This window comes from Aulonocara sp. 'chitande type north' Nkhata Bay, linkage group LG18 (assembly GCF_057382095.1).
Source record: "Aulonocara sp. 'chitande type north' Nkhata Bay isolate Kocher_YH1m ecotype deep benthic linkage group LG18, A_spYH_male_GT1.1, whole genome shotgun sequence".
NCBI classification, from domain to species: domain Eukaryota; kingdom Metazoa; phylum Chordata; class Actinopteri; order Cichliformes; family Cichlidae; genus Aulonocara; species Aulonocara sp. 'chitande type north' Nkhata Bay.
This window is the reverse complement of record NC_141361.1, coordinates 31433393-31448431: the sequence shown is the minus strand read 5'-3', so window position 1 is coordinate 31448431 and position 15039 is coordinate 31433393. Positions and strand designations below refer to the sequence as shown.

Below are 15039 nucleotides of genomic sequence, written 5' to 3'. Positions count from 1 at the left end.
GGCCTTAGCCAACAACACTTGCCCTGTTGAAATATGGATGGTATTGGCCAGCAGCACAGGCCCTGGTGTAATGTGACTGTCCTCAGCCAACACCACTGGCCCTGGTGTAATGTGGATGGCATCAGCCAGTATCACAGGCCCTGGTGAAATGAGGATGTATCACCCAGCAGCACAGGCCCTGGTGTGGTCAATATGGCCTCACAGGGAGCACTGTCCCTGGTGTAATGTGGATGGCTTCAGCCAACAACACTTTTTCTGGTGAAATGTGGATGGTATTGGCCAGCACCACAGGCCCTGGCGTAATGTGAATGTCCCCAGCCAACACCACTGGCCCTGGTGTAATGTGGATGGTATTGGCCAGCACCACAGGCCCTGGTGAAATGTGAATGTCCTCAGCCAACACCTCTGGCCCTGGTGTAATGTGGATGGCATCAGCCATGACCACAGGACCTGGTGAAATGTAAATGTCCTCAGCCAGTAGCACAGGCCCTGTTTTAATGTGGATGGCCTCATCTAACAACACTGTCCCTGGTGAAATATGGATGGTATTGGTCAGCACCACACACCCTGGCGTAATGTGAATGGCCTTAGCCAACACCACTGGCCCTGGTGAAATGTGCATGATATCTGTCAGCACCCCAGGCCCAGGTGTAATGTGGATGTTATCAACGAGCAGCAGAGGCCCTGGTGGGGTGAAGATGGCCTCACAGGAAGCACTGTCCCTGGTGTAATGTGAATGGTAGAAGCCGGCATCAAAGACCGTGATGTAATGTGAATGGCCTCAGCCAACAACAGTGGCCCTGGTGAAATGTGGTTGATATTGGCCAGCACCACTGGCCCTGGTGTAATGTGGATGGCATCAGCCATGACCACAGGCCCTGGTGAAATGTAGTTGGCCTCAGCCATGACCACAGGCCCTGGTGAAATGTAAATGTCCTCAGCCAGTAGCACAGGCACTGTTGTAATGTGGATGGCCTCATCTAACAACACTGTCCCTGGTGAAATATGGATGGTATTGGTCAGCACCACACACCCTGGTGTAATGTGAATGGCCTTAGCCAACAACACTTGCGCTGGTGAAATGTGGATGGTATTGGCCAGCAGCACAGTCCCTGGTGTAATGTGAATGTCCTCAGCCAACACCACTGGCCCGGGTGTAATGTGGATGGCATCAGCCAGTATCACAGGCCCTGGTGTAGTGTGAATGTCCTCAGCCAACACCACTGGCCCTGGTGTAATGTGGATGGCATCAGCCAGTATCACAGGCCCTGGTGAAATGAGGATGTATCACACAGCAGCACAGGCCCTGGCGTGGTCAATATGGCCTCACAGGGAGCACTGTCCCTGGTGAAATGTGGATGGCCTCAGCCAGTAGCACAGGCCCTGTTGTAATGTGGATGGCCTCAGCCAACAACACTTTTTCTGGTGAAATGTGGATGGTATTGGCCAGCACCAAAGGTCCTGATGAAATGTGAATGTCCTCAGCCAACACCACTGAAACTGGTGTAATGTGGATGGCATCAGCCATGACCACAGGCCCTGGTGAAATGTAGTTGGCCTCAGCCATGACCACAGGCCCTGGTGAAATGTAAATGTCCTCAGCCAGTAGCACAGGCCCTGTTGTAATGTGGATGGCCTCATCTAACAACACTGTCCCTGGTGAAATGTGGATGGTATTGGCCAGCAGCACAGGCCCTGGTGTAATGTGAATGTCCTCAGCCAACACCACTGGCCCTGGTGTAATGTGGATGGCATCAGCCAGTATCACAGGCCCTGGTGAAATGAGGATGTATCACACAGCAGCACAGGCCCTGGTGTGGTCAATATGGCCTCACAGGGAGCACTGTCCCTGGAGTAATGTGGATGGCCTCAGCCAACAACACTTTCTCTGGTGAAATGTGGATTGTATTGGCCAGCACCACAGGCCCTGGCGTAATGTGCATATCCCCAGCCAACACCACTGGCCCTGGTGTAATGTGGATGGTATTGGCCAGCACCACAGGCCCTGGTGAAATGTGAATGTCCTCAGCCAACACCACTGGCCCTGGTGTAATGTGGATGGCATCAGCCATGACCACAGGCCCTGTTGAAATGTAGTTGGCCTCACCCATGACCACAGGCCCTGGTGAAATGTAAATGTCCTCAGCCAGTAGCACAGGCCCTGTTGTAATGTGGATGGCCTCATCTAACAACACTGTCCCTGGTGAAATATGGATGGTATTGGTCAGCACCACACACCCTGGTGTAATGTGAATGGCCTTAGCCAACAACACTTGCCCTGTTGAAATGTGGATGGTATTGGCCAGCAGCACAGGCCCTGGTGTAATGTGACTGTCTTCAGCCAACACCACTGGCCCTGGTGTAATGTGGATGGAATCAGCCAGTATCACAGGCCCTGGTGAAATGAGGATGTATCACCCAGCAGCACAGGCCCTGGTGGTGTAATACAATCAATGTTGACAGTTTTATTTAACACAGAAAATAACATTGTCTCCTTCCCGAGGGCAGACGCTGACTGCCCCCCGTCTCCTTGAACCATCTGTCCCCTGTTGAGACAAAACATTGCAGCTACAAGGACTTCCACATTGATTAAGATGATCAGTGTGTACTGCTCTGAAACAAGTGTATAATATTAAATGAATATTGCTTGATAAGCTACCACTACTTAAAACATAACAGAAAACATAACTGAGCACAAGATCACCAAGAATAACATCGTATAAGTGCTGTGTAAGCGCGTGCGGCCTTCTAAGCTCGAAGCCTTTTCCCCTCCATAGATCAGCCAGACATCGCGCTGACTGTAGCTTCTAACCCTTAATTAACTTGAGCACAACTCTAGAATAAGCAACAAACTGAAATATGTATAAGTTGATCATGGTTAGATCTGCAATGAAAAATCATATTATTATTCTGGTACCTGTAAGTAAAAGATCAAACTAAGGTCATAACAATCACTGTAATACAAAGGGTAATGTAAGGTCAAAAACTTCAATACATGTTTAATGCAAAGCTGGTTATATGATTCTAATGAACTAATAGTGCCATATTAAAATAATGAAACTAGAAGAAGAAAAAAACATCCCCTTTTTATTCTACACGGCTCAGACACACATATTTATGGCTTTATCTTATAGAATTCAATATCCCCGTGCTGGGCAAACAGGTTTTGCAGCTGTTTGAGCTAAGATTTTTCAGTTATTCACATAATGAAAACCTATACTTTGTTTTGGGCGAGAACTCCATTCAAATGCATGTAATAGTCAGAAACGCACTGTCTCGGCGAAATAAAGTGTTTTTGTACAACTTCATAAAGTTAGCTGTAAGATCATCCAGCTAACCCTCCAACCTGTGCCCTTAACTGCTTTGTTTGGGGTTCTTCCTGATACAGTGGCCTTGCCGACGCCCCAAGCGAATCTGGTAGCATTTCTCACCTTATTGGCAAGACGCAGAATATTGTTATTTTGGAAGTCCCCTTCTCCCCCATCCCAAGGAAATCTGGATCAGAGACACTTGGCATTTTAGCAAACTCGAAAAGATTAAATTCACCCTGCGTGGGTCTATGGCCAAATTTTTTAAGACCTGGCAACCCTTTTTTGACCATGTTCACACTTTGCGGTCTTGCAACGCTCCCAATTAGCCAGCTCAGACTTTATTATATTTTATTTTATCTTATGTTTAAGTAAGATGTTTAAGTTTAAGTATATGGACTCTATTGTGCCTGCGCCTTATGATGGCATTTACTTACCTACTTTATACATATTTCTTTTCTCTTACAAAATTGACTTATCTCTACAACTAAGCTGACCACTCATTATGTTTGTGTTTTGTTTTTGTTTTTTTGTTTTGTTTTTTTCTTGGTTTGTGTGTTTTGTTTTTTCTGTGTCTGTGTGGGGGTGTGGGCTTTGAAACTCTCCAGATCTCTCTTGTGCACTCAGGAACTGTTATCTTGTACTCCAGGGTTTGCTACTCGTATATTAGACTGGACCCTTTCTTTTTTCTTTTTGTACACCCACTGGTACTCCTATAATTATGAGGTGGGAGTGTATGTTTCATATTGTTTTATGTTCTTCAAAAAGAAAACGGCATATTGTTCAATTTGTCTTTTGTAAAAATGGATGCAGAAACTTTAATAAAAATATCTGGGGGGAAAAAAAAGAAACGCACTGGCTTGACGAAATAAAGCGTTTTTGTACAACTTCATAGCTGTAACTTTTGATAGAAGACTCAGACTCACATCTTTATGGCTTTATCTTATAGAATTCAATATCCCCGTGCTGGGCAAACAGGTTTTGCAGCTGTTTGAGCTAAGATTTTCAAGTTATTCACAAAATGAAAACCTATACTTTGTTTCGGGCGAGAACTCCATTCAAATGCATGTAATAGTCAGAGTCTTCTAACTTTTGATAGAAGACTCAGATACAGTAGCGGTTATTGATATGGGCGACACAGGTGGTTGCCTGGTACGGCATCATGGTGGGGGGCCGCATCACGGGCATCGAAAAAAAAAAAAATTTGCTCGTACTCATGCTGCCCCGACGTCATGCCAGCGCATACTGGGGATGGCATAGGCACCGATCGGTTTTCTATCGCCCATTTGCTGGGAGTAAGGGCGCCCTCCGTTTGCGAGGTGCGCCTGGTGCTTGCAGCACAGGGAGGAGAGGGCGGGGCTGCGGGGGATTCTCTGGCTGGAGCAGCATCTAATAACCAACTCGCAAAATAAAACAAAATAAAAACAAACCAACAAACACGAAAACACCAGACATTATGATACAGACATAATTTGCACCAATGTTTTTTTCGACATTCTGTTACAGATTATGTTTTAATATTAATTAGTCATTGTCAATTGTTGACTTGTCCTGTTGTCATTGTATGACAAATAATGAAGGCTGTCTGGTAGCTGTTTGCATACTCACTCTCTCTCTCTTCATATGTGTGCGTGTGTGTATGTTTCTCTGGTGAAATTCAGTATGGTTCCGACAACAGTTTTATGTTTGTTATGTTTTATGTACAATCCTTAATATTTATACACACATTTATACACACACATACACATAAAGTTTATATATGTGTGTGTGTGTGTGTGTGTGTGGGGGGGGGGGGGGGGGGGGTCGCTCAGGGCACCAAACAGGCTAGGACCGCCACTGGATATATCTTCGGGTTTTGCTTCAGATTTCATGAAAACAGACATAAATTTGCCTGTTTGATAAGTGCTGAACATTTTATTTCATCCAATTAAACATGAAACCATTTAATGGGTACAACTGCATTTTTGTTATAGTAAATTTTTTTTACTATTATTAATATTTTTGAATTGATTCCAGTGAACTGTATTGATAACTGCGCTGACTGCGTTACTGGAGGCTGGATTAAGGCACCAAGCCTCGGGACAGCGCAGCCTTGTGAATGACTGGAGGCTGTATCTTTTCAGAGGATTAAGGCAGCCTAAAGGTGGAGCAAAAATTGTGAAGGTTGGTGGCGGACGAGAGTGTAATCTTTTGAGCCGACGGGGACGCACGGCGGGAGAGATGGACAAGCCAGCTCTCGGATTTGGCGAATTCTCTGAGGAATTGGTGGGTTGATGGACACTCTTTAACCAACAGCAAACTGAACTACACATCCTCGGGGAACAGACATGCTGCACAAACTTGTGCTGCAAATCGGTAAGTTCCCTGAAACGTTCACTTATTGAACATAGTTCAGTAAGTAAGCGACCCTTGTTGTTCGTGCATGTGATTCAAAAAATAAATATATCAAATAGCTTTTATCTATAAGAAAGTAAAAACAGCAGCCACCGATTTACAGTCTCCTAGTCTAACCGGTGTTTATGCTGGTTTAGTTATCTGTTGTTGCTTTTTCAAAGTAAATACAAGCAACTCCCTACGAACAACGTCATCTTTAACGTCTTCTTTTTTGTGTCCTGTCAGCTTTAGCAGCAAGCCTCCTCTCACCTGAGCTGTCAAGTGCCACAGCTACTAAAACAAAAGCTCAAGGTAATCTATCACATCTTGCCATATCATTCATGTAGCTGCAGAGGGCAGGTGGCCTGATACTCGAATACTACTCTGGGTTTTAACCTAAAATGTAGTGAAATGTATGAATATTAATCTATCATGAGAAATAATAAAACTAATTATTAGATTGAGTGGCAGCACGGTGGCATGGTGGTTAGTACTGTTGCTGTACAGCAAGAAGGTCCTGAGTTCAATTCCACCATCAGGCTGGGGTCTTTCTGTGTGGAGTTTGCATGTTCTCCCCGTGTTTGCGTGGGTTCCCTCCGGGTACTCCGGCTTCCTCCGGATAATCCAAATTGTCCAGGGTGTACCCCACCTCTCGCCCTATAACAGCTGGGATAGGCTCCAGCGACCCTGATAAGTGGAAGCGAATGGATAGATTAGATTTTGTGATAATGATCTCATGAGAAAAGTGCAGTGATAATATTAAACTAATAAAATATCAATATAGTGCCAAAAAGTACTGTAGCACAGTATAGTAAATAATTAGCTAACCTGTAATGCTGAAAGTCTTCTATTTTAACCTTTTTCCATTGTTTCTGGCAGTATCTTCTCAAAAGATGGAAAAGTTTGACAAATCCAATTTGTGCTACAAAAATATGGATGTTTTAAAACTAAAGATACAAGGATGTGATCTACTTTTGGTAAACTGTGTACTTTATATTGCCTGTGTACCCGCTTCTAGTAAAGAACAACTCGGGTGTGACACCAGCTGGGGAGTGTGGGACCTGGGTAAAGAAGCCTGATGGAGGGTATTTCACATCACCGAATTACCCTGAGAAATACCCACCTGAGAGGGAATGCATCTATATTATAGAAGGTGAGACCTTATCTTGTTTTGTTTTTTAGCATCCTTACAGTACCACTTCCCACTCCTCCTGCTGTTAACTTCACCTTCTCTCAACCTCTTGGCCTGTTGTAGCCTCTCCTCGGCAGTGCATCGACCTGTTCTTTGATGAGAAGTATTCCATCGAGCCCTCCTGGGAGTGTAAGTTCGACCACATTGAAGTCCGCGATGGTCCCTTTGGTTTCTCTCCCATAATTGGTCGCTACTGCGGGCAGGAAAGCCCGTCATATGTCCGCTCCAGTGGGAGGTACTTGTACATCAAATTTGTGGCTGATAGTGAACTCGAGGCCATTGGTTTCTCAGCACGGTATAACTTCACAAAAGGTGAGTGAATGAAGCCGTGAGCAAGTTTCGTCTTCATAAAAGCTGTATTTTACACCAAACAATTATTGTTAATATTAAGCATCATTTTTAAATCAGTCACTCAAAGAGACAAACCCTTGTAAAACTGTAGCCCAACAAGTTCTCTTCAGTTTGAGCATTGCCTTGCACATTCTTTCAGTTTTAAGGTCAGGATGTACTCAAGTGTTCTCCATCAACAAAGCATTAAAATGTTTAAATAAATTTGAAGCACATTACCTTCCCTGGAGTCAAAGACATAGCTAGGTGGAGAATATAACTCAGCATTTGGCAAACAGACACTGTTTGCCAAATGCAAATGGTTCAGCACAGACTAAAACGTTGCTTGACATCGACAAAACAGATATGATTGCATTTACTTGTATGTTTAAATAGAAATGGGACTGAATGCTAACATGGTTGGAAAAAAGGAAGGAAAAATAAAAGAAAAATGCAGATTGTTCTGTATAATCTAATTTATTGAGGAAGGTAATCAATCAAATCAGAGATAATTTGCGAGTATAATGTCTGATGACTCATGAGTGTATTAATCATTTATTGCATGTATTTTATTAATCATTTACAGTGGCGGTCCTAGCCTGTTTGGCGCCCTGGGCGAACATCCCACCCCCTCTCTCCACACACACACACACACACACACATTAAACTTTATGTGTATGTGTGTGTATAAATGTGTGTATAAATATTAAGGATTGTACATAAAACATAACAAACATAAGACTGTTGTCGGAACCATACTGAATTTCACCAGAGAAACATACACACACATATGAAGAGAGAGAGAGTGAGTATGCATAGTATTCAAACAGCTACCAGACAGCCATCATAATTTGTCATACAATGAAAACAGGACAAGTCAACAATTGACAATGACTAATTAATATTAAAACATAATCTGTAACATAATGTATTGTTTGGAGTTTAGTCTGTTACTGTTACTATTTTTACCATTTCTTCTTGGAGCAACTGTAGCCCACATCATTTCTTTAGGGGTTAATAAAGTATTCTGATTCTGATAGTTTCAGGATACATGACCTGCCATTATCCAATGACACATCTGCTTACCTGTATCTTTTACTTGTTTCTCCTCCTCTTCTTTTCTCTTTTTTCTAAGCTGAGCACCTAATGGCTTTGAACTTTTCTTGTCCATCTTGGTTTTAATTTTGCATTCCAGTAGGAACACCCATTCCCCAACCCGAGGATCACCACAACATAACCTAATAGACCTATGTAACCAGTACATCTACTCACCAAAGAATGAGTGAAGCAATATGGATAACAGCAGAGGACAATTTATTTAGGGTCTGATGGCAATTTACCATCTGTGTCCAGCACTTTAAAGGATTGATGGACTGGAGCACATACGTCCTTAACCTACCCTCTTAAACATCAGCTTGACGCTGATACATCAAAGGAAACTTAACCGACTCTAAGTGCAAATGTTTCAACCTGAACAACTTAAAACTTCTCTGGGATACAATGTAAACAAAGACAAGAAGAAGAAAAAAGAAAAAAAATATTTCCATCAATAGCCACTTCTCCTAACCAGGAGACAAGTGAATATATTGGTGTAAAGAGTCTTTTTTTTCTCAGTGAATATACAAGTGAATATATTGGTGTAAAGAGTCTTTTTTTTCTCAGTCCTGGGGTTGTAACACCACAACCTCCTCAGTCCGTAATCAGAGAGTGTCTATTTGACAATAACCAAAATGTCTTTGGATAGTCTTTGTGAATGCAACCCCCCCCCCCAAAAAACAATGGTGTTAGCTGGCCAGCAAAATAAAGAGAGTGTATGGCACTGAGTGCGGGTGTGTGTGTGTGAGTACTTCGGTCCAAATAATCGAGGTCCGGATGGATGAATGGATGGCAGCCGCCGGTCCTTTAATGGCACCAGCGAGACAGCACAGTAGTAAGGCAGTAAGGCAGCACAGCAGCGAGGCAGCACAGCAGCGAGGCGTCTGGCAGGAGAACGAACGATAGTCTTTTTTTAAGGCTAGCTCACCCAAGCTTGCTCTCTGGCACAGCTACAAGCCATGTGAGCTCGTAACCCCACAGTGACATATGAACTTGGCTACCAACGTCTGCTTAGCATGGCAGCTAATTGTCGAGCTTGCTAGCTTATCCCCAATTAGCGATTAGCACCTTAATAACCATTACTACACATCACATCATAGCAAACACATGATAACCAGAGATGTGCAGTAATGTGTTACTGTAATCCGATTACTTTTTTCAAGTAATGAGTAAAATAAGGGATTACTGTTGCAAAAACGGTAATTAGATTACCGTTACTTTCCCGTAGGAACGCTGCGTTACTGCGTTACTAAAACCGTGATTATTTTGCAAGAATGTCTCATGACAGTGATGTAAGCAAGTGCGACATTCGTGACAACAGCTGTGTGCAGATCAACAATGGATAATATATCGAGTGCGGGAGAGAGTATGAGCGTTTAAAGCGTGGAAGTACTGACCTTATTTTGAGTTTGATTCCATAAAAAGTGACAAAAACATTAGCGTCTGTTGTGCGTGGGAAGAAAACTTCTTTTTACAGCGAAAAAAAACCCTAAACTTCCAAGCAAGCACTGAGTGCGCTACGACGTAATGGGAAATTCACAGAGAAACCACAAATTAATGCCAACACATATCACTGCATATAATCTAACAGTGGAGTCGGGAACAGTTTTTATAAAAAAACCAAAACAGAGGTGCCAGACAATGCCTTACGTACAAAAACAATAATTACAATAATTTTTCTGATCACAGAGAAAAATTCCTAGCTCATCTGCTATTTGTATGAAAAGCCTGCAGATAATTATCTGAATCCAGTTGCTCAAGGCAAGAAAAGGTCCCAGTCTTTAGATTCCTGCCCATTCCTGAGACACGTTATAATTGCAGTGTCATCTGAGTATTTCTGGATTTGGCAAGACTAAAGATATATATTTGAAGTCTGCTGTATACAATATAAAAAAGTGGAGCCAGGACAATCCCTCTAGAGCCCCCATGCTGCTCAGTAATGTTCCAGAAATGCTGTTCCCCAACCTGACAAAGTTGTGTTGTTTCTGTCGAACCAGCTCTGTTTTCTCTATATTCAAATTTTAACTTTGTAATCATATGCACTAGAGCTGATGTAATAGCTAAAAATTTTACTTTACCGTGTGCTTGGTTAGCACTGTTGCCTCACAGCAGTTCAATTCCACCAGGCTGGGGTCTTTCTGTGTGAAGTTTGCATGTTTTCCCCGTGTTTGCGTTGGTTTTCATTTTCCTCAGTCCAAAGACATGCAGTTTGTGGGGATAGGTTAATTGATTAATCCAAACTGCCCATAGGTGTGAATGTGAATGTGAGTGCAAATGATTGTCTGTCTCTGTGTTGTCCTGTTAACAGCATCCGCGTTTAATTATTAAAAGTACCAAATAAACAATTATAATTACGATATTGACCTGTAAAGGGTGTACCTTGCCTCTCGCTATATGTACCCTGCGTCTCCCTGGGATATGCTCCAGCACCCCCCACGACCCTGGATAGTATAAGTGGAAGAGAATGGATGGATGAAGCTAACTGATTCTACAGTATTTGTAAAAGTCTTCAGTTGCAGAAATTAATATTAGACTTCTTTTTAAGGACCTTTTCAACATTTTCATTTTATGCATGTTTCCATGAAGCAGTATTGTTTGGAAACACTACAGATTTTGTTCCAGTTCATTGCTATTGCTGTATATCTTTTATCTATATATTTATCTATGATGCTAGATCACACGAATCAATTAGCTAAACTAAAATCATAATGCCATGGTGACCTGTAATATTCGGCTTCAAAATTCAAACATAACACAATTACCAAAGGCCTTCGAAACATGGTGTCTAACCAGATACTTGGCCCTGGTGTGGGTCAGTAGATGTTTTAAATTGCAGTCTCAGATAAATGAGAATTTGGCTCCCTGGCACTTTCATCTCGCATGATGGCATTTGGCTGATAGTTCTTAAACCGTGATGGTGTTGACTTCATCAATACAGGAGCCAGACAAAATAAGTTCCATAACACAAGTATCTTGTCTGGCTTCAGAAACAGATTGTGGATTTTACTGGGCTAGTCCTGAGAACACTGGCTGATACCACAACCTGTAACCTTCCTTGCCCTGTCTGTGAAGGTTCTCAGTCATCCAGGTCATCATAGTCAAAGGAGCTTGCAAAGAGAGGTGAAACGCCTTCAAGCAACTTAAAGAAGTCCAGACGCTTTTCTTTGCAAGCTCCTTTGAATTGCCCTGGTCTAGTTTCTCAAGTTGTATGTAGCATAACCAGGCCAGAAGTCATAGTCAAGTTGGGGGTGTTTGTCAGGTTTAAAGCCACAAAATACAGTCAAGGAAAAGGATCAACACATGATTAAATAATCAAAGGCTTAGTGATGTTTGGAGGCCATTGCCTGGTGTGGAAGAGGAAATGGAGAGCTGCAAACTGAATCCTTTTGAGAATTTTATACACCTCATATACTGTATGTTAAGGCTGCTGACTGGTTGCCTGTCCCCTTAATCCCAGTAATGATCTTTATTAATTCCTGCGCATCCGTCATACCTTTTTACTGACATTTGAGCTCCAGGCACTGATATTGTATTAGTTATTGGATATCAGTGCCTTTACCCTTTAATATCCTTGATCCTCAGTTTTCCCAGAAAATAAAGACATTACAAAACAGCTTGTAAAACATTTCCAGGGCAATTATTTTTAAATCCAAAATAAGAAAGACTTGATTTTCACAGTCTTTGAGGGAGTATATTATTGATTTAGAGAAAAATTAGTCCATGGGAACAGGGATTTTCCTATTTAACAGCATTCTGAAGTCACCGAAAAGTATGGTCACCAACTCCACTGTTAGATTATATGCAATGATATGTGTTGGCATGAACTGGTATTAATTCGTGGAAGCTGGAACTTTCCATTTAATGCCATTCTGAAGTTATGGAAAGACAAGCTCCTATAAACAAAGTCAAAAGGCTTTTACTCTGAAATGCAAAACGAGATTGATTTGAGATGGAGATGTTACCACTGTAGAGGTTGTGTATGGTTTGCATGAACTCCAGTTACTTAGTGGAAACAGTAATTGTCCTGTTAACAGCATCCGCGTTTAATTATTAAAAGTACCAAATAAACAATTATAATTACGATATTGACATGATAAAACTGTGGGGTTGTATACTGTCAATGTAGAGTGAAATGATCTTGTGGAAACAGCAACTTTGCTTTTAATGGGATTCTGAAGTCAGTGAAAGAGTGGGTCATACATGGGCAATTTCAACGGGCCATTACTTTAAAAGGCAAAATCAAGGCGACTCGAAATTGACTTGATATCCCCGTGATAGTGTACACTGTTGATCTTGAGTGAAATTATCCCGTGGAAACAGCAATTTTCATTTTTAGAGCATTTTGAAATCGTTAAAAGAGTAGGTTGTATATGGGCAATTTGAAACGGCTTTTATTTTGGACGTCAAAATCAGACTGATTTGATATTGATATGGTGTCACTGTGGGGTTGTATACTGTTGATCTAAAGTGAAATTATGCTGTGGAAATAGAAATTTTCCATTTTAGAGCATTTTGAATTCGCTCCAAGAGTAGGTTGTATATGGTGAATTTGAAAAGTGTTTTATTTTGGAAGGCAAAATCAGACTGATTTTATATTGATATGGTGTCACTGTGGGGTTGTATACTGCTGATCTAAAGTGAAATTATCCTGTGGAAACAGCAATTTTCATTTTTGGAGCATTCTGAAATCATTAAAAGAGTAGGTTGTATATGGTTCAAGGTTCAAGGTTCTTTATTTGTCAAATGCATAGTTATACAAGTATAACACACAGTGAAATGTAACCTGACACGCTCCTCAACATGTGCACAAATTGGGGGGGGGGGGGGGGGGGGGGGTAGAGGAAGAACATTTTATATATATATATATATATATAGTATATACATTGGGTGAATGTGCAGTAGTAGCAGCCAGCAGGTGAATTCTGTACATTAATATGAATAGACATCTGACTATTTTACAGGATAGACAATATAAACATATGTAAAATTAAAGGAATTTGAAATGTACATTGTTCCTTGGTTTAGTGTCTGGAAGAGAGTCCTGTCTCAGTCAATTATAGATGATGTGAGAGGGCGGGTGTGTGTGTTTAGGGCCCGGATGGCTTGGGGATAGAAGCTCCTCTTGAGTCTCTCTGTCTTTGCCCGGAAGATGCGGAACCTTCTACCAGATTGCAGAAGTTGGAACAGTTTGTTGCCAGGATGGGACGGGTCCTTCAGTATCTACGCTGCTCTAGTCCGGCATCTCCTGGTGTAGGTGTCCTGAAGCGGGGGGAGAGCAATCCTGCAGCAGCATTCTGCTGTACGGATCACTCTCTGGAGAGCTTTTTGGTCCTTCACACAGCTGTTCCCAAACCACGATGTCATGTTCTGTGTGAGGATGCTCTCCACAGCGCCTGTATAGAGAATCCTGAGGATCTTTGGAGAGACCCTGAACTTCCTCAGTTGTCGTAGGTGATACAGGTGCTGCCTAGCCTTTTTGGTCTGGACCTGAATGTGGGCTGACCATGAGGGTTTGCTGTTCTTGGGCACAGGGATGATGGTGGATCTTTTGAAGCATGTGGGGACCACAGACTTCGCCAGGGAATCGTTGAAGATGTAAGTGAACACACTTGCTAGCTGGTCAGCACAGCAGATGGCCGGTGATGCCGTCTGGCCCCGCCACTTTCCTTGTGTTCACTCTCCTCAATGCTGCTCGGACGTCATGCTCCGCGATGCTGGTCACCGGTCTCTCGCTGATGACATCACTGTCCTCAGTAGTCAGGTGGTAAATAGCATTAGCCGCCTGGCTAACCTCGAAATGGGCGTAGAACTGATTCAGCTCGTTGGTGAATGCAGAGTTGGCATTGATCGGCGCAGTGTCCCTGGCTTTGTAGTCCGTAATGGTGCGTAGTCCGTGCCACATACTCCGTGTGTCGCCCTGGTGGAAGCGGGACTCCACGCGTTCCCGGTATCGGCGTTTGGCATCTCTCACCGCGCACCGCACGCTGTACGCCGTATGAGGCCGCTTTGTAGGCGCTCATATCGCCAGTGGCGAGACCCGTGTTGTAGGAGGCGGTCCTGGCGTTTACTGCAGAGCGGATCGATCTGTCCATTCACGGTTTCTGGTTTGGGAATGTGGGGAATCTCGCAGTGGGGATAATCTCCTCCGCTAGCATATTGACGAAGCATACTGCTACTTCCGTAAACTCGTTGATGTCGACTGCGCATGCTCTGAACATGTCCCAGTCGACGTCATTGAGTGCGTCCTGTAGCGTAGCTTCTGATTGGGCAGTCCACCGTTTTACCTCGCTCGTGGTCACGTCTTCCCTCCGTATGTTTTGTTTATACTGGGGAATGAGGAAGATGGCGTTGTGGTCAGACTTCCCAAAAGCCGGGTGTGAGACAGCTTTGTAACCCTGCTTGTATGGCGTGTAGCAGTGATCCAAAATTCAATCCCCCCTCGTTGGACACGAGACATGCTGGTAAAAGTTTGGCATGACTTGTCTGAGGTTCGCTTTGTTAAAGTCTCCTGCTACAATGAGGGCTGCGCCCGGGTCCTTGTTTTGAAGCGAGCTCAGCACATCATGTAGTTCGGACAAAGCCATACCTGTGTCCGCTTGGGGTGGGATGTAGACCACCGTGGCGATGACCGAGGTGAACTCACGGGGCAGATAGAAAGGGCGGCACTTAATGCTCAGGAACTCCAGATGTGGCGAGCAGCCGCTGGAGAGAGTAGAAATGCTCCTGGCATCACACCACTTTCTG

The 15039-nt window shown here is 43.2% G+C and overlaps 1 protein-coding gene across 2 annotated transcripts in view; it reads left to right on the top strand.

Annotated features, from left to right (window-relative positions):
* Positions 1-5510: 5510 nt before the first annotated feature.
* The window catches only part of LOC147308997 (neuropilin and tolloid-like protein 1), a 46700-nt gene continuing 37171 nt past the window's right edge, over positions 5511-15039 (top strand). Inside the window, exons 1-4 of one of the 2 annotated variants that reach the window (XM_086271051.1) lie at positions 5511-5663; positions 5928-5993; positions 6700-6834; positions 6937-7002. In XM_086271051.1, the coding sequence (XP_086127177.1) occupies positions 5636-5663; positions 5928-5993; positions 6700-6834; positions 6937-7002 (295 nt within the window). In that variant the 5' untranslated portion in view covers positions 5511-5635. Of the gene's footprint in view, positions 5664-5927; positions 5994-6699; positions 6835-6936; positions 7186-15039 lie in introns of both variants that reach the window. The other variant, XM_086271050.1, reaches the window with a different exon arrangement.